Genomic DNA, 20,317 nt, shown 5'->3' with positions numbered 1-20,317 from the left:
CTTCTTCCTTTTTTTGCTGGGAGAAGGGCCAGAGCATTCTCAGGTGGCTGATTTTAGGTGTTCAGAAAACGGCAGCAAATTGTTACCTATGTCGTTTATTCTCCTTGTATTTGTACTCTTGGGAAGAGAGGAGGTTGGTGGATTTTCTGCCTCGGGTGCCAAAATAACTCGGCTGGCCTTGGGTACTATGGCAACTTGACTTGTTGGCGGGGAGAGGGTGTGTGCGTGTGTGTGCGTTCCCTTTGTTTTTCCCCCACACCCGGCTGCAAAATGCCCTTGCACTGGACCTGAGGGTGGTTTAAGAGAAGCGAGGCAGACAGTGGAGTTTGTGGGCACAGCTGAATAGAGACGCTGCGCTGTTTTCGGCGTCGGATTTGTATTTGATAGGAAGTGGAGCCCTCTACAGACTCTGGATGCGAATGGGCTTCTGCTGAGGGATGTGTTCACCTGCTTACTAATGCTTCACCTCAGCAAGGGCAGCGAAACAGTCAGCTTGTTCCAGAACAGCCTTTTCCCTAAGGCGGCGAGGACGTACTGTGCTGAGTGTGGAGGCCTTCGGTAGCATCCCCGGCAATTGAGCTTAACGAAGGGGAGTGTGGTGTTTTTAGAGTGTGACTGATGTGTTGTGCATTTAATAAGTCCCAGCACATCCTGTTGGAAGGTGATGGGACAAAACTGCTGACAGATTTATTTTCCAGGATCAGATGGCTCCATTATTAATCACAGAAGGTACATACCAAGGGAAGGAATGAGATGAAAGATAAAAATAATCTGGATTGGGAACCGATAGAGCTTCTTTTACCTTTCTCTCTTTTTTTCAGTTTTCAACTGTTAAATGAAAAGTAATTTTGGATAAGAGCTTGCCTATATTTTGCAGCAGGTTTCCAATATATATTTTAATATGTTGGCTATGGACCAGAGTATGTGCAGAACCCGTTGATAGCTTAGGCAGACAAAGCTCACAAGTGTATTGTGCATCCGTCTTCCCCCCTTACACTGGTGAACCTCAAGTCTCAGCACCATGTTATCTTTAGCAATTTTATTTACTTAAAAGGTTTTACATATGGCCTAATCATCAAAATTTCTAAGCGGTTTACATGAACCATAAAATATACATTAACTTTACTGAGAGAATCAGATGCTAAAAACAAGCTCACCTTAAAAAAATGTTCAAAATGAAAACAGCAGTTTTAAAACATGCATTATATAATGAAATTACATATCAAAACACGTCAAATTTACATGTATGGCTAGGCTTGCTTAAACAAAATACATTTTAGCTGGCGCTGAAAACAGTATAGCATATCGATGGGAATGGAATTCCAAAGTGTAGGTCCTACCACAATGAATATTTGATTATTTAGAAGTTTTCCCATTTTACTTAACCGGTATTTATTTATTACATTTTTTTTTAATGATATTTATTGGAAAAAAGGTTTTTGTTTTTTTTAAAAATAAAAATAATAAAAAATTCCACACACACAAAGAAAAAACAAGACAGAAAAATAAAAATAAAAAATAAAACCATCATTCTCAGATTCCTCACTTTCAATACCTTCTTTCTTTGACCTCCTCCTCCTCCCTTTTCTTGTATCCTGATTAATAATAATCGCAGCAAATCCTTTCCTTAATTCATAATATTCTGTCATTACATTACCTTAATTCTATTTTCATCTTATCATATAGAAACCTTAAAGTTTAAAGCTTAAATCTTATTTTTACCAACTTCTCCTAACCATAACATTCTTACCTAATTCTTTAGACATTTTTACAAGAGCCAAGTAATTTCATTTCAACATTTTTCTAACATTCATTAATTTTATAGAACAATCTTAATTATATATAAAAAAGAGAAAAACAATCCAATCTTCATCCAGCGTCCCTTCCTCCTGGTCCCGGGCTTTGTCAGTCCTTTTTAACCTATTAATCTAGCACATTAACCTGGTAACCTTATATCCGAGGCCCTCAAGTCTCTTCCATGTCCCTTCCGCAGCTCTTCTTCATATTTTCCTTTCATTCTCGGGAACTCCAGCTTGGTAATGTTTTGGACCCTTTTCAACAGGTCAGCCCCTTTTCCATAGACCAGACTGGACTCCGTATGGTATTTAAAAACATGTTCCAGATTCCCTCCAAAATTGAGAGCCCCCACAGCTCCAGATATCAGACGGCCCATTGCCAGACTTGAAAAGTCCAAAAAGTTCCAAGTTCATTTGTCAACTCCAAAAATTTATGTTCCTGCTGGGCCGCTGCTCCCTCCGTCTCTGGCGCCCAAGATTCAGCAACATCCTCTTCTTTCAGTTGTTCTGTCATGGCACACTCCTGTTTTAGTTCCTGGGTAGGCTCCATATAATTTCCCAATACCTGTTCAAGGGTTCTGGCCGCATTAGTCATTAAATCCGTCTTCTGGCTTAACTGATCCAATAGGGCATTTATTTTACAGAAAGCACCCAACAGTGCTTCTGAAGACATTGTCCTGCAAGGTCACAAATCCTTTCCCACGGTTGTAATCTAAGACAGCTGTAAGTTCCCAGGAATTAGTTACAATTTCACAATCCCCCTCTAGGGGGAAAGCTTCTAGTTGTTCTTTCTTTTGATAACAATAGCAACAAAGTTTCTTTTTTGTAATATTTTGTCCACATTTGTTCTTTTAAAATGCGAAAGGAAACAATGGAATCACTATGTTTCTCTTCTCTTAAGTATCTGTCAGAGACATTTGTTTCTGGTCAATGAGCTTCAAACGTCAATTCTGACACCCCGCTCCAGGATCAGGACGGTGGAAAATTACTTTGCTTTAAACTCACTTCTGCAGGTTTAAACAGCCCCCCAAAAAGATCCCCCTTCTTCTCCTGCTGCCGAAGGGGGGTTCAGCGATTTTAAATGATGAAAGCCAATCCTTTAAAAGTGATTTTCAAAGCTCTAGTTTACGTTGTCTTTGCTTTGTTCTGGCTACAAGGAAACGGAAGGCTGACTTCCTGTTTAGACCTTCCCGTTTCAGTACCAAATTAAGGTAAATTTTAAGTCCAAATTCCTTTCTATTATTCAGTGTTTCAGTACTCACGGGTGGTTATTTTAGATGCCAAATTGTCCCAGGAAAAAGGCAGCGCTCTCCGGTAACGGCTATACGGCTTCGCTCCGCAGAAAAAGCAATTGACTCACAGCACCGCGCCACTTCCCCCTCGTCGCTTCGGAGCCCGTTAGTGGGTTCCTTTGCGGGTTGGGGGGGCGCTAAGGGTGCCCACCGAGTCCCACGGTCACAGGCTTCATCCGCCTGTGATTTCCAGAAGGGTCCCCGCTTCGCCGTAGCGGAAAAGACCCGTTTCATGCGGAGCTGGTCCCTCCAATTCAGAGGGAGTCCGCCATCACCGATGGCGCCACCCCGGAAGTCTCTATTTATTACATTTTTATCTCCACTCCTTAACTGCCTTTAGTAGAAAATGGTCTTTTAGTCCCTTCCCTGCCATGATCTGGTCTGCTCTTCACACAGACTCCCAGTTAAGTTAAGGTTTTAGCCTGAATGTCTGCCTCTTAAATGTATCGCAAGGTTAAATGAATAATAATCATGTTTTCCTTTTAAACCTGCCTACCCTCAGTTCCCTTCCTAAACCTGAAATAGCACTGATCTTTTTTGATATGAGGCTCCTTTGTATGTAAGCAGTGTGCTTAGTTTGGCTCATGACTACAAGCAAGCAAAAAGCAAAATGTGAACTTGCACCGGTTTCCTCTGCCTTGGGGTAAAGACCTCTGGAAGTTGAAAGGAGAGTTGGGGTGTGGATCCTGCTCTAGGATCAGAAGTTCAGACCTGATCCTGCCTGGCTTAAAGAGGTGGGGATTTTCATTGTGAACCTTTGCAACCCCCATGCCTAACCTACATTTCTGCCGCGACGGCATCACATCCTGCAGCTACATACATGAATTTTTAAATATTGTGTCAGAGGAAATTAGATGAGTTCGTGTTAGTACAAATCTCCTTCCACTTTTTTTTGAGAGTGATAGCATGTGAGCAGAAGGGGTCAGGACGGAATGTCTCTATTAGTAAAGATTTGTTGCTTGTTATGGACTTATGCTGTGATGGGGAACTTGTGACTAACAACAACAGCAACAATAATATCAGTATGCCACCCATCTGACTGGGCTCCCCCAGCCACTCTGGGTGGCTTCCAAGAAAAACACAATAAGACATGAAACATTAAAAGCTTCCCTATACAGGGCTGCATTCAGGTGTCTTCTGAAAGTCAGATAGCTGTTTATTTCCTTGACATCTGATGGGAGGGTGTTCCACAGGGCAGATGCCACTACTGAGAAGGCCCTGGTTGGATTGCAACTGCCATCATTCCTGACCATAGGCCATGCTAGCCTGAGGCTCATGGGAGTTGCAGTCCAGCAGCATCTCAAAGACCACAGGTCCCTGTGCCTGGATGAATGCAAAACATCAGGGGTGACTCTGGCTTTTTAAGACCCTTGGATGGCTTACAGCACAATTCTAATTGTATGGCCAGGCACCACAACCCCTGCTACCCCATCTCTGACCACAACCCAGTCAAGACACATACTTTGGGGTCAAGTAAGGCCACAACATTATGGATTATTGATTACAGATGTGCCTGGGCAGGCCGCAGGCCTGGGCGTCCTCTTATATATCTGCTGGGATTGACAAGGCATCTGACCCTCACCTGAATCTCATAGCTCTCCTGTAGCTGCCTCTGATTCATTATCATTTAACTCTTGGGGAAAATAATTAGCATCACATGTCATGTGCATAGAAGTTGCCAAACCAATTAACCAACTAGAAGGGTTACTGTTAATAGCACCAGTTTTCCTATAACTTGATATTGTTGGATAGTTTTGACGAGCTGCAAAAGCATTTTTAGTTTGCTTTCTGTTGCCACCCTGGAACTTTTCTTTATTGGTGCCACTTTGTTTTGTATGATTCCTTGCAAATGAAGGAAAACTTTTCTACTTGTATATGTTGATAATAATTTTGGTTACTGAGGACAATCAAGATTATACAAAACCAAGATTGGGCGCAGGCCTGGCCAGGACATAGGCATTCTGACTGTGACAAAGGTGACCTGTGTGCTTGCTTGCTTGATTAACAGCTGTTGGGAACTTCAAGGTCCCTGCTCTCCCTTCTTATGGTCTATGGTCTTTGTACTGGACCTGGAGAAGAAGTATCTGAAGAAGTGTGCATGCTCACGAAAGCTCATACCAATAACAAACTTAGTTGGTCTCTAATGTGCTACTGGGAGGAAATTTTTTTATTTTGTTTTGACTACAGCAGACCAACACAGCTACCTACCTGTAACCAGGTAAGTAGGATTAGGATTGCAACCTTAGCCTAAGACGTTCAATTGTTGATGGAGAAATAAGCAGTGGCATGATCAGGACATGCAGAGTGGAAGTATGGCTCAGCATCCCTGCATATATTCTGCTTCTGGTCTTAATACAGTGGTACCTCGGTTTAAGAACAGCCCTGTTTACGAACTATTCGGTTTACAAACTCTGCAAAACTGGAAGTAGTGTCCCGGTTTGAGAACTTTACCTCAGTCTAAGAACAGAATCCGAATGGTGGAAGGGCACTGGCAGCGGGAGGCCTCATTAGGGAAAGCACGCCTCAGTTTAAGAATGGTTTTGGTTTAAGAACAGACTTCCGGAATGGATTAAGTTCGTAAACCGAGGTACCACTGTAGTGTGCTTTGTGTCTAACCTGGCTGGATTCTGCTACGCCAAGTGGGAGACAAGGCGATGGCATTGGCTTTTGGTTCTGGACTCAGCTTTGATACAAGCCAGGAGCTTAAAGTATGATATGAAGTTGGAAGTTCTGAAGCAAATAGCCATAATATCCTAGTCTGAACACAATGGGAAACAATGGTTAATTAGACACTCCCTGGTCTAACTGTGGGATGTGAAAGTGGAGGAGTGAATGGGATCCATGCATGAACAAAAGGTTTGTGCATATCTCAGCTGAATCACAACCAGGTCATTCTCTCTCAGCACGACCTACCTCACAGAGTTGTTGTGAGAATAAAAAAGGGGGATACTCATGACTACTTCGGAGGAAAGGCAGGTTATACAGGGTGAGTCTTTTAAAAGAGGCCCCGTGGAACATGTGTGCTCTGTATCCATGGGGCCTCTTTTAAAGGACTCACCCTGTACAGTCATACCTCGAGTTGAATGTGCTTCGGGTTGAGCGTGTTCGAGTTGCGCTCTGCGGCAACCCAGAAGTAACGGAGCACATTACTTCTGGGTTTCGCCGCTTGCGCCGACGCATCGACGCGTCTTGTGTTCTGTTCGGGATGCGAACGGGGCTCCGGAATGGATCCCGTTCACATCCTGAGGTACCACTGTATAGGTAATAATTTAACTAACTAGAAAAATAAAACACACTTGTGTCACTGCAAAAACAACAACAAAAAAGGTAAAAAACCGCCAATCCTCTTTTCATTTTTGCTTTCCTCCCATACCAAAAAGACCAAAGTTTGCGGACTACAAAGAAAATGGTGCCCTTGCTTGAGCACTCAGAAGAATTTCCTTGAACATCTCTAAGGCTTTATGCGCCCTCTAATTGGAAAGCACAAATCATATAAACTAAACAGTTTGTGACCTGGGGTAAACTATATTATTATTTTTGTGTGTGCAAAAGATGGCAAAATATGAAAGAAAAACAACATGCGATTGAAGTGAAGATGAAAGCTCCTTTATTGTCCTGGCAAGGTATGAAATATCCAATATGTAAAGTTTGAGCAAACTTCAAAAAAGATTCATGTTGCAAAAACTAAGGTGTTAAAACAGGAGGGGGAAATGGCAAATTGTTCCTGCATGAAAAGATTCTACAACTCCTTTCATTCTGAAATTACTTTGGCAAGTAATTCTGTGGATCAAAGCTGCATTCCACATATGCTCCTCCATTAATGAGGTGCTTGGAGTATAATTACTCAAACCTTTTCCCTCTCTTAACAGCTGAGCGGAAGCGTTCTCTAGGCAAAGACTACCATCCCCTTTGTCTGAAGTGCTACCATTGCAAACGGCAGCTCAGCCCTGGCCAGCACGCTGAGGTAGGAAACAAACCATCACCCCATCTGTCTGCTTCAGTGACTTGCTACACCCTGACAGCAATCTGTCTCTCCCGGCGGAGGGCTGTGCTTCCAAAGGCCTGCCTGGGATTGAGTTGCTGCCACCAAAGGCTGCTTAGAAGTGCTTTAATGTGATGGCTGGGGAGACGGGAAGGAGGATGCACAGGCTATGGTTACTTGGAAACTGGGGAAATGCCTGTCAAGGGTACACGTGTGTGCAGAGGGAAGATATTGCAAGGCTCCCAAGTGTGTATGGGCATGCAATGGGTCTCCCTACAGAGGTGGGCGAATTGGTGAATTCCAGTCTCTCCTTTCTCCAATCTCAAATTGAGTTTGGCACATTTCCACAAATATTTGTTTTTTCAAAGGTCCTCAAATCAGATTCGTCTGCCACATCTCTTCTTAATGGACACACATTTCTGCCTAATATACATGCTTTTGCAAGCAATTCCCCTTAATATTGCATGTTATGCTCACCAGCGTGTGAATTTTAATGTAGATTTACCCATAACAAATGCATGCGTTCTTGAACACATTTTTGGAAGTTTGACGAACTCCATCGCAAAATTCGGATCAGTGAGAATTTTGAAGGACAGCTGCGCTTCATTTTGCAGTTTGTTTTGGGCACTGTGAATTAAGTAGGTTTGCATTAATATGTGGACCAAACAGAACTTCTTCTCCCATCCTTACCTCTGTACATAGGGACACAAGAAGCTGCCTCATAATGAGCCTGACTTGTAGTTCATCTTAGATTGGGGTCTCTCCCAGCCCTGCCTGTAGATGATTCTGGGACCTTCTACACAAAGTCATGATGTAGGCGGCCCCATAATTTCTTGTCAGGTTTGGCCCAGGCCATACAATTATGGCAGGTGGGTTTTGCCTCCTACTGTAGTTTATAGGAGAAAGGGAAAGGATCACTCTGGGATCCCATCAGGGTGAAACCTAAGTCTGCCCTTTGACGCCCATCACTAATTGGCCATGACCAGTGCCTAGTATTGGAAGCAAGGAAGTTTCAAAGGGAAATGGGCATGGAGCTCAAACAGGGATCTGTAACCCCAGCAAGAGACAAACAGAGATTAAGATGCTTATACCTTCACTGCCAGCCCCTCTGCTTCCTGTTCATCATTGCTCACAGCTCGATCTTCTCTGACTTCTTCCCTTCCTGCCCTCCCTTCCCTCAAAGGAACCCCTGGTAAGGAAGCTTTTTGGCAGCCAAACAAGAACTTCTGTACCAACTCTGGACCATTGAAGGCTTTATTCTTGAGGTCCAGGGAGTGAAAGAGGAGAACTTGAGATCCGAGGCAAGACTTGGGATGTCGTCAGAGAAGTTATTGGGAAAGAGGGCCATTTGAGAAGTTCATGAGATGAGGTGCCTCAGGACTATAGCAGTAGTACTGAGGTTTTCATTGGGATCTATGACACGTTCAGAAGAGGTCTCCCTAGGGTTTATTCTGGTTGGGTGGGATCCTGACACCAGTACTTTGAGGGGGCCAAAGTGTTGTTCTCTCTTAAGTATGCTCCAGATTGTGTCCTATTTCTTTTGTCTCATAGACAAAAGAAGCTGTTGAGTTTGGAGGTTGCCCCCATCTGCTTAGCCCCATCTTATCATTTCAGTCAGGAAGCCCCTTTCTTGCACAGAGATGAGCTAAAAGACTTGCCAAGTCTGACGGGTGGCATATGGTACAGGGAACCACCCTTGGCTTCAGCAATTCCAAGATGAATCTCTGAGCACCATGACGAGTTGAAAAAATGTAATATTGGCCATGGCATCAATGAAAAGAGAAAGGGTACACGGACTGAGTTCCAGTGAGTACAAGCTGCCTGCAAGACAACCCTAAACCATAGCTGTCAACTTACAGATTTGAAAATAAGGGACCAGCAGCCTCGAAAATTAAGGGATCAGCAGTCAAAATAAGGGATTTTCCAAGCACAGGTATGTTCAACTTCTGTGCCCCTCCGAGCCAAAGGCAGAAAGCCCAGCCAGCAGCCAAACGAAACCTCAAGCAGTGGTTCCCACAGTACAGCAACGCAGCAAAGGGGATGCAGCAAGGGAAACCACTGTCATCTCTCCGCTGTGAAGCTCTGAGCAAAGGCGAGTCCCCAGGCAACGCGGCCGATTTGATCGGCACAAGGCATGCAAGCTCCACCCCCCACTCGTTCTTAGACTCCTTATTGGGTGAGCAACGCAGCCAAGCAACACAGTTGAAGCCTCCCTCCTCCCTGGCCGGCAGGGAGGGAGGGAGAGGAGCTGCTTCCTTTGAAACCTGGGAAATTTAAGGGACATCATCAATAAGGGAGAGCAGCGGGACACAGCGCTGGGATAAGGGACTTTCCTGCCAAATAAGGGACAGTTGACAGCTATGCCCTAAACCAGTGTTCCTCAACCTGATGTATGCTAGATATTTTGGTCTACAACACTTGGCAGTCCTGGTCAGCATGGCCAATGGTCTGGGGTGATTGGAAGTGTAGTGCAAAATATATAGAGGGCACCAGGTTGGCCATGGCTGCCCTTAGCATCTTCTTTCTAAATTACCTGGTTGGATTGGAGGCATAGACAGAGGAACATGGGAAGCCACCTTACATCAAGTTGGACCATGGGTCCGTCTAGATCAATATTGTCAGCTCTGACTGGCAGTGGCTCTCCAGGGTTTCAGACAGGGAGTCTTACTGTGATGGCCTGGGAATCTGATTCAGAGGCTGAACCTGAGGAATCCCAGCCTGCACAGGAGTCCCCGCCTCCAGGGCCGGCTAAGCCGGGGCAGGAGCTTGAACCTGAAGGGCCCGCACCTGTGCCGGATCCTTAGGAGCAGACACCAGCTGAATCTGCTCTGGCTCCTGAGGTGATGGAGGACCCATTGCCTGCAGGTGCTCCTCTCCCAGCCCTGTCAGGGGAAGCTGAGGTTGCCTCTGGGTCCAGTAACCCTCCAGCCTCTCCGGAGCTGCAGAGGCTCAGGGCAGAGAGGCGGAGGGAACTAAGTTCTCTCAGGAGGAGGGCTCGCCTCCAGGCCAGGAGAGGTGAGTCACCTGTGGGCCGGGACCGCCCTATGCCTCAGAGGAGATAAAAGCCAGCCAGCCCAGTCCCAGATTGCGGGAGCAACATCGTTGGTAACCTGTTCCTGTCGGCACCCTGACCTGCTCTCCTGAGTTCCTGACCACGCCCGACTCCTCGCTTTGGACCTCGCTTCGCCCCTGACGGACAGCCTCCTTACCCTCGACCTAGGACCGGACTTAGTCCACGCTGCACAGTAACCCCCCTGGGACCAGCACACTTACCCACCTCGACCAGGGGATGTTACAGATTGAACCTCTTCCTGCAGTCATTGCAGCAGACACAGGTCTGTGATAACATTATGTAGTTCAGATGCAGCTGACATGGAGACATCTGTGCAGAAATTTTAGTCGAGCAGTAAAGTATTATCTCTAAATCACTTGGAGTCAGGAGGGTAGATAACGACCAAGAAACATTCTCATTCCGATTCGGGAAAGGGACCTGTGAAGCAATGGTTTTCTTGTGCTCGGTAATGGAAAAGAGAATCAATTCTAATACGGTTCTTCCAGGGCAAGCCCAAAGCAAGAGATTTCAGCTTACCATCGCTGCAAAGTGGTTTCCCAAAGAATGTCTGATCCAGTTTTGTTGCATTAAATCAAGTTATCTTCATGGGGATGTATGAAAAATTCATTGTATATGGAACAGCACTAATATTTGCACAGCATGTGCCACAGGATGAGGGGGAAAATACTGAGCATCTTTTCAGCCACATCTGAAATCCTTGGGGGAATCAAGTCATGCAGCATAAAAACTTACATTTGCAGGATCATTTCCCGAGATTGTATACCCTCCCCCCAGATTTTTTTTCTGCACCATTGAGCTCTAGATTTAAAAAATACAGGACTACTATACATGATCTAACAAGCATCAGGTCGTTTAGAGAGGTCTGAGGATGCACAAAGTGCAGTAGATGGTTCTCTTCACTACGATTGTTTATTACATTCGTCTTTTTAATATGCTGGTGTTGGCAGTATGGGGTTTGGTAAGGAATGACCAAGAGGGACGCAGGTGGCGCTGTGGTCTAAACCACAGAGCCTCTTGGGCTTGCCGATCAGAAGGTTGGTGGTTCAAATCCCCGCGACGGGATGAGCTCCCGTTGCTCTGTCCCAACTCCTGCCAACCTAGCAGTTTGAAAGCACGCCAAAAAAGTGCAAGTAGATAAATAGGTACCGCTCCGGCGGGAAGGTAAACAGTATTTCCGTGTGCTGCTCTGGTTTCACTAGAAGTGGCTTAGTCATGCTGGCCACATGACCCAGAAAAACTTCTGCGGACAAACGTCAGCTCCCTCAGCCAGAAAAGCGAGATGAGCGCCGCAACCCCAGAGTCATCTGTGACTGGACTTCTGTCAGAGGTCCTTTACCTTTACCTTTACCTTTACCTTTAAGGAATGACCAGGATCCAAAGAGGTCTGTGCCCATTCCCAAAGAAGGTTAATAAATTTGCAGGATTTTGCTAATTTTGCTTCCACTGCAGAAGCCTCTTGTGTTGTCTTGGTTGCTGACCTTTGTGAATTGTTTGGGAGAAATTCTTCCTTTCAACCTGCTATTCATATTCAGAGGAAATCCCATATTGGCCCCCAGTGGAAGATTTCTTCCCAAAACAAAAAGCACTTTTAGAAAAAGGGAGGGGAGGGGAGGGAAGGGTTGAACTTCCCTGCCCACCAGCTGACATCCCACTAATGATCAGCACCCACCCAAAAAAACCCCATTTGTGTCAATTAGGGATGGAAGGTTCTATCACTTTGGTTCTCTCAGTTTCTCATTTTTCCAATCTTAAATTCCGTTCTCCACATTTTGCAGCAATTTGTGAATTTTTCATTTGTAAAATCCTCATGAAAATCCATCTGCGTGAATTTCTCCTAATTTGCTGTTATGATGGATGTGCACATTTTTTTGCAAGCAATTCCCCCCAATATAACACATTTTTGTATGTTATTTTTCTCCAATATGTTCACTTTTATGCACCTTTTCCCTCAGCATATACATTTTTGTGAACCTTCATTGGTTGGGGAATCGCATCCCAAAATCTGGGTAAGCGCAAATTTCAAAGGATGGCTGTGCTGCAGCTGACATGTTCTTTCAGAATGGCAGTGCAAAATTTGGAAGAGTGCAAATGTTAAAAGATACATAGCTGGGTTTCAGTTCTCATATTGTTCTGGAAACTGCAAAGGTTAACACCATGGCTGGTTTAGGTCAGTGCTGGGAAAGAGCCCTGTTTGAGGCCCTGGAGAGCCAGTCACAGTAGATAACAAGAGTCTGCATCAGTCTGATGTAACATATCCTCGCATGCCTTGTCTCACAGGGTGGGGAGAGCAAGGCCAAAATTTCTCTCTCTCTCTCTCTCTCTCTCTCTCTCTCTCTCTCTCACACACACACACACACACACACACACACATCTCCCTCATGCTGACTTTCCAAAGCCGGTTAAGTGAGGCACCAGTTTTTGGGAAGGAGGCACGATGCTCTTGCATGATCCTAGAGCCCTCTCACCTTCTTCCCAAAGCTGGGCAAGCTCTAACTAGGCTTTGGGAAGGAGGTGAGAGGACTCTAGGACCCCATCAGAGCCCTCACACCTCCTTCCTAAAACCCAGCACCTCGCTTACCTGGCTTTGAGACTGTCTTAATTGACTCAGCCTTGTAGAATATTACATAATTATATAGTGCCACTGAGCATGTGAAGAGTGCCTCTTCCTCACCATTGTGGGAAATCTGAGACATAATCTGGGATGAAGAGGCAAAGCTTGCAGGCTGCTCAGATCTTATTACTTCAAGTCAGGCTTCAGTCCTGGCTATTCTCCATTTATAAATTAACCGCTACATGCTGCCGGCGGAGGTACCATTCTAGTGAACAGAGCGTGACCTGTCAATGAGCATCCAAGTCAGGCTGCCCCAAGGCGTTCCAGCTTTGGAGAACAGGCTGACCTCTGGGTGGGGTTGCTCTGCAGGTACCCAAAGAACATTTCTGATGTCATCATTGGCCATGCTAAGTGCAGACTAGGGATGAAAGGATCTGTCAATCTTGGTTCTCTCGGTTTCACATTTTTCCATATCTTAACTGTAGTTTTCCATACTTCCATAGCAAGTTGCAATTTAAGAAAAAATAATGGAAGTTCACCAGCATTTTCATTTCAATATTCTCCTAATAAACATTTTGGTATGTGTGATGAGATGATGAGCTGCTTGTGCGTAAAGTTCCTAGTCCCTCAGTGTTTGGCTAAGTCCACAAACCACTGTCTGTAACGGAGCTCCATAAGCATGACTCCGTCAGTCGCTGGCAGAATCCGACAGTGGGCGTTTACGGAATTTCTTCCAGCATAAAAGCTCCTTAACGGAAACACGCCTTCTGGACTCTCTGCATGACAGTTTCCGGTGAGGAGTGGGTGTCCCTATAGGAGGTCCTGAAACCTCCCCTCTGTTCTCGCTGGAATTGTCTCTGAGCCATCCTTCCGACTCACTTTCCCTTGGAGCTCTTTCTCTCCCCCTGCTGGTTCCCTCCTCCGCTGATAAGTCTCTCCCAACCTCTGGGAGCCCTTGCACCACTGGTTCTTCCGATGACAGTTCCCTGACAGTATGCAGTTTTGATAAATGCAATTTTGCAAGCAACTCCTCCTAATATAATGCAACATAATGCAACTTTCCCTGATATATTCATTTTCATGTGCACATTCCCCTAATATATTCAACCTTCGCTGGCTGGAGAACAGCACCACAAAATCTGGATAAGTGCAAATTTCAAAGAATGCCTATCAAGTGTTCATGCCCCCCAACATTTCTCCGATGAAATTAGGGACGTCCCATTCCATAATGATATTTATACCCCACACGTCTTACTGGGCTGCCCCAGCCACTCTGAGCAGCTCCCAACAAATATAAAAACATAATAAAACATTAGACATTTTAAAAAACTTTCCTATACAGGATTGCCGTCAGATGGCTCGGGGGTTGGATAACTCCACACCATCCAACATTTCTCCAATGAAAATAGGGACATCCTAAGGAAAAGCGGGACATTCTAGGACCAAATCAGAAACTGGGATGGCTTCTCTAAATTAGGGAAAATAGGAACACTTGGAGGGTCTGTAGGTTAACCTTTAAATGTGACCTGTATCACATTATTCCCTGCCCCTAGTGCAGAACAAGCCCTTCTTTGGATAAAAAGCAAAGTGAAGTATGGAATAATGGCAAGTTATTAACTATGATCTCTCAGTGAAGGCTGTGAGAGCTTCCCACACTCCATTCTGCCATTAAACCCTCATCCTGCCCTCCTGTGTAACAGCCATGTGTTTTACTCTGCATGATCACACCCACATCTTTGCCAGAGTTTAAATCCCATTAACAGGAACATTTGGGGGAGGCATAATGACATGCATTGTAATAGCTTTAGAATCAAGGTATGTTTTGAATGATTGGGGGGGGGGACATTAATAATATGAAAGGGTAGGGGGCTGTCTCTTCTACTCATTGACTGTTAGAAGGGTCCTACTGCATATACCTCGCACAGACGCTATAAATAATTTTCTATTAGCACCTGGCTTAAGGTTAATAGTTAGGCTTCAAGAGGAAAATGACCTGGCTGGATTTAAACATTTCTGGGCTAGCAACAGGCAATCCAAACTTGCAAAGCAATTTTCAGCGGGCATTGAGTTATTGAAAGGGAGAAAAATAATTCTATATGCAATGTATATCTTATATGTAACATTTTCAATTAAATTGATTTATAAGAACATAGGGAGTTGCCTAAAACAGAACCAGAGCAATAGCCCATTTTGTCTATAGCAGAGACGGGCAGACTTTAGGCTTGTTAGATCCCAGGGTTCTAGTAAAACAGAAACCAAAACCAGAAAGGATCTACCAATTAGAGACATGTGTAAAAGGCGTACTGTTGACATCTGTCCATCTAGAGAGACAATGGAGTGCACCTCCGGGGGTGAAGTCAAACCACTGTGTTAGCAGCTCCAATGTGACCTTCCATGGTGTGCAAGCCTGGACGATGTGTGTGGAGGTCCTGGGCTGCAAAGACAGCAAGAATTCCCTCTTTGCTTCGCTGCATAGCTGTCAGCTTACAGATTTGAAAATAAGGGACCAGCAGCCTCGAAAATAAGGGATCAGCAGCCAAAATAAGGGATTTTGCTATTGTAAAGAGTTACATACATTGGTAGGATTGACAGATGCTGTCAATCCAGCATGAGGCGGTTGCGGCGCTGCAGCGGCCGCTGAAGCGCCGCCCTTCTGTGTCCCTCCCCATCCCCTCCTCTTCCTCCTCCCTCAGGCCACCTCCTCAGCTGCCACCATCGCTGCCGCCTCCGGGCTCGTGGGCGGCGTGGCTGAGTCTCTCTCTCCCTCCCCCCCTCTCTCAGGCGGGAAAGGGCCGATGGAACTCCTCACGCCAGGACGATGGCGCCAGTGCGCACTCTCTCTCACGGCGAAGGACCCCGAGCCGCTGCTTCCCTCCCGAGCCGGGCGAGCATGAAACCCGGGAAATTTAAGGGACATCATCAATAAGGGACAGCAGCGGGACACGGCGCTGGGATAAGGGAGTTTCCCGCCAAATAAGGGACAGTTGACAGTTATGCTTCGCTGATGTTGTCCAAAGGAAAGCAGAGCAATACATTGGCACCAGATTGGCTGCAGGAGTTGCAGGAAGGAGGTGTACATGGCACCATTCAACCATCTTAGGGACACCATCTGTGTAGGGTTTACTCCTTATCTTTCCCTTCTCCCAAAGATATCCTTCAAGGCAGCGGAAGCACACACACAGTTCCATTTTATATTGTCACTGTCACTGTCAGAAGCTCCTATGCAGAAAACTGCTGAACTTTGGATAACATTCAGTTTGACATCTTTTCTCTCTCGGCTTTAAATCTTGGCTCTAAATCAACATCTTTCATAAAGCCTTTCTTAAATCACCTGGGATTCACCTGTTCTGTGTTAATTTCGCTCCTGCCTTCACATCTGATACATCTAGGGATGCCTGAGGAATTAAATTTCTGTGAATTCCAGTGTGAACTAACCTGATCCGCACCTCCTGGACTAGTGTGCAGATCAGAATGTAATTAGATTGAGCACCTCTCCAAATCTTGTGACGCTGTTCGCAGTTTTTTAAAAGAAGGTATTAAAATGCATATTTTACTATAAAATGCATTTAGAAATGCATACACTGAGATGAAATATGGATTTAAGTGTGGATTTTTTTTTTTAAAAAAGTGCAGATTAATGCAGAAACGGGATGGAACAGACTTATGAATCAACACATAGGAAAATGACATAAGCTCGAAATAGGCTGGTATGCCCATTCCTAGGCAACTTTGCATATTGTTTCCCACCCACGCGATAGGAAGTTGCAAGGGCAACCTGTTGCAGTGTAGTGAAGAGTTAGGGTGCCTTTTATAACTAGCTATTTATTCACAAATGTACAGGCCAAGCCGACACAAATCAAGCATGTGCCCTGGTATAGTCCCAACCATATCAGTCTACCTCCCCAGTATCCCACAGTTTCCTGCGGCTTAGCAATATTGCTGGAACAATTCCCAGGCTTGAGCTGTTTTGACCCTCTGTTGCTGGCAATCAAATACGAAAAGCATTCTTCCAGCCCAGGTGGGTTTGAGCAGCCAGTGGCCATCAACAACCGGGAAGCAGGATCCTATCACCTTCCAGCAAGTTCCCATCGGGGGGGGGGGGGCAGCAACTTTCGCATCAGGCTGTGTCTTGTACAATAGCCTGCATGGCATTAGCAACATATAAGTGTCCTTAGAAAATCTGGGAGAACTAATCTTTCTTCTGTTCTACTTTCACAGCATGATGACAAACCTTACTGCACCCACTGCTACCTTCAGCGCTTTGGACCCAGAGGTAAACTCCTATCCCATGAACCAGTTGCCCTGCACTCACAGAGAAGAGCTACAATTCTCAGAGCCAATTCCTCTTCACAGAGAACTCTGGCAATTATATCTTTGGGAAGGGATTTGGGGTCTCCTAACAACTCTTAAACCACAGAGTCTAGGACTTGCCGATCAGAAGATCGGCGGTTCGAATCCCCACGACGGGGTGAGCTCCCGTTGCTCGGTCTCTGCTCCTGCCAACCTAGGAGTTCAAAAGCACGTCAAAGTGCAAGTAGATAAATAGGTACCGCTCCAGCGGGAAGGTAAACGGCATTTCTGTGCGCTGCTCTGGTTCGCCGGCAGCGGCTTAGTCATGCTGGCCACATGACCCGGAAGCTGTACGCCAGCTCCCTTGGCCAGTAAAGCGAGATGAGCGCGACAACCCCAGAGTTGGCCACGACTGGACCTAATGGTCAGGGGTCCCTTTACCTAACAACACTCAGCACCCTACAATGCCAGGACCCTTTGAGGGAAGCCGCTGGCCAATGCACCGTTATTAAGAGATGCATTTGTATTCTTGACGGAGTCCAGCCGTCATTAAATGGCGCACAGCATAGAAAAATGACACAGAGAGCCAGTTATATTTTCATGATGGTAAGGGCAGCTCCTTTCTCTGCTCTCCCCCGATTTACTCTCCTTTGTTCTCTCCAGCCGCATGGCTGTTTGCCAATGTCTCACGTTACCTCATCCGGTCAAGGCTTTTATTACACACATCACCATATAGGGTCATCACTGCCCAGAGGAAACACAACTCCATTTAAGGTCAATACATTCCAATACATTGTAAAGCTCGGCGTGCTGGTCAGCCGAGGTCAGGGGACACCCTGCAATATTACAAGCCTCTGCTATGGCTTTATGACTCCCACATATTCTTCCACTTAACAACTTTTAGGAAAGAAGGGCCATTCACACGCTCCTCTTATCCTACAATAAAAATTCATTTTGCAACAAATGCCTGCCTGGAAGTAGCCCAGGGTTCCTGATTGCAAGGAAAGGCCTTGCTCATAAACTGATTTATGTGCATAGGTTCCTTTTTCAGCAATGCTGCTAATTTGTGTGGCGGGGTGGGGCAGAGAGAGATGGCCAGCTGATGCAACCCTGTTCCAGGGGCGTAGAAAGGGGGGGCCTGACCTGGGTGCCCTCACTGAGGGAGGTGACATTGGGCGCACCACCCGCCCGCGACTCCCAAGCCTACCCCGATCCGTCGGGGTAAGGGGGGAGCTGCGCTGTTTGCCGGTGGTATTCCCCTCCTTCCTCCTTTGTTTTGACAGCTTGGGGGAGGCTTGGGAGTGGCAGGTGGGTGGTGTGCCAAATGTCTGCCGTGGGCAGCTCTCTCCGCCCCTGTGAGTGGCTCACTTTGCCCCCGGCTGCAGGGCGTGTGCACCGCTCTGGGCACCTGAGCAGCTATCCCACACCTGAGGGGGGGACCCTCCACACCACACCCCCCTCGGGTGAGCCCCTGCCCTGGTGTGCTTGTCCTGAGGGTTAGCCGTGCGGCGAGGTCCGAGTCCAGTCCGAGGTCGAGGATGCAGTATGGAGGCTGTCTGTCGGTCCAAGGCGGGGAGTCGGGTGAGGTCAGGAACTCTGGCAGGAGAGCAAGACAGGGTGTAGGCAGGGAGAGGCTACCAACAATGTTGCTCCCGCAACCTGGGACTGGGCTGGCTGGCTTTTATCTGCCCCGAGGCATAGGGCGGCCCCGGTCCACAGGTGACTCGCCTCTCCTGGCCTGGAGGCGAGCACTCCTCCTGCGAGAACTTAGTTCCCTCCGCCTCTCTGCCCTGAGCCTCTGCAGCTCAGGAGAGGCTGGAGGGTTACCGGACCCAGAGGTAACCTCAGCTTCCGCCAACAGGGCTGAGAATGGAGCACCTGCAGGCAATGGGTCCTCCATCACCTCAGGAGCCAGAGCAGACTCAGCTGATGCCTGCACCTGAGGATCCAGCACAGTTGAGGACCCTTCAGGCTCAGGCCCCAGCCCCGGCTCAGCTGGTTCTGGAGGCGGGGACTCCTGTGCAGGCTGGGATTCGTCAGGTTCAGCCTCCGAGTCTGAATCCCAGGCTATCACACCTGGGCAGCACGGGAATATGCTCCATCGCTGCCCTATTCACCTCTCATATATTCCTTGAGAGAGAGCAAGGAGGTTGCGTGAAGACCCGTCATGCAATGCTGTTCTGTCTTCCATTGAACTGGCTGCATGTAACTCTTGATGATGACGTGCAATTCCCAGCTGAGGCAACTCGCTGTTGTGCAAACTAGAGCTGGGTCAGGGCAAAGAGAAAACACAACACCAAATTAAATCCACAATCTTCCTGCAACGAGTCATTTGGGATTTTCTCAGAACAACCGTCAGAGAGGCCTGCTAGCAATTTGTGCTTGTGGGATGATTCAGGTGACCGGGCCATCGCATACCCACGCCAGATGGAAAGATTGGCTTGCACAGATTGAAATAAACCCCCATTTATCGTTGCATCATCAACTCCCCTGCCAAACGGACTATATAGGACTTTTCTTGAAAGATACTACCATACATTTAAAGTGCACGACTACCCCTAAAGAAAGGGATGCGGGTGGCACTGTGGGTTAAACCACAGAGCCTAGGGCTTGCTGATCAGAAGGTCGGCGGTTCAAATCCCCACAACGGGGTGAGCTCCCGTTGCTCGGTCCCTGCTCCTGCCAACCTAGCAGTTCGAAAGCATGTCAAAGTGCAAGTAGATAAATAGGTACTGCTGTGGCAGGAAGGTAAACGGTGTTTCCATGCGCTGCTCTGGTTCGTCAGAAGCGGCTTAGTCATGCTGGCCACATGACCTGGAAGCTGTATGCCGGCTCCCTCGGCCAATAAAGCGAGATGAGCACCACAATGCCAGAGTCGGTCACGACTGGACCTAATGGTCAGGGGTCCCTTTACCTTTACCCCTAAAGAATCCTGGGACTGGTTTTGTTAAGGGTGCTGGGAGTCGTAGCTCCGTGAGGGGGTGAACTACAGTTCCCAGGACGAAATGTGCTTTGAGGTAGGGTGTGTACACAGCCTATAAACCACTCATCATTTTAATCTGTCCCTAGCTGCTTCCGTGAAAGTTCAGCCTCTTGCTTCAGGGAAACTTCTGGGGTGTGTAGCAAGAAAAAGGCGCTTGGTTTCACTTGCATCAACTTGGCCAGAAGCCAGCCTTCACTCTGTGCCTGGCATCTGGCATAAAGGGGTGAGAAAGGTGAAAAGGAACGAGCTGCTAATTCCCTCTCCCTTCATACACGGTGGGCCTGCCACTTAGTCAGCAAGCCTTTTCCTCGCTGCAGCCAAGTGGAACATAATACCATATGTTGCTCTCC

General features: G+C 46.7%; 1 protein-coding gene across 1 annotated transcript in view; it reads left to right on the top strand.

Moving 5' to 3' along the window:
* LOC310753001 (cysteine-rich protein 1-like) overlaps positions 1-20,317 on the top strand; it is a 34,220-nt gene that overhangs the window by 11,299 nt on the left and 2,604 nt on the right. The window contains exons 2-3 of the mRNA XM_083594212.1: positions 6,958-7,052; positions 16,913-16,967. Coding sequence (XP_083450338.1) covers positions 6,958-7,052; positions 16,913-16,967 — 150 coding nt within the window. The remainder of the gene's footprint in view (positions 1-6,957; positions 7,053-16,912; positions 16,968-20,317) is intronic.

Source organism: Podarcis filfolensis (assembly GCF_964270895.1).
Source record: "Podarcis filfolensis genome assembly, chromosome: 17".
NCBI classification, from domain to species: domain Eukaryota; kingdom Metazoa; phylum Chordata; class Lepidosauria; order Squamata; family Lacertidae; genus Podarcis; species Podarcis filfolensis.
Note: the sequence above shows the minus strand (reverse complement) of the source record. Positions and strands in the feature narration are given on the sequence as shown.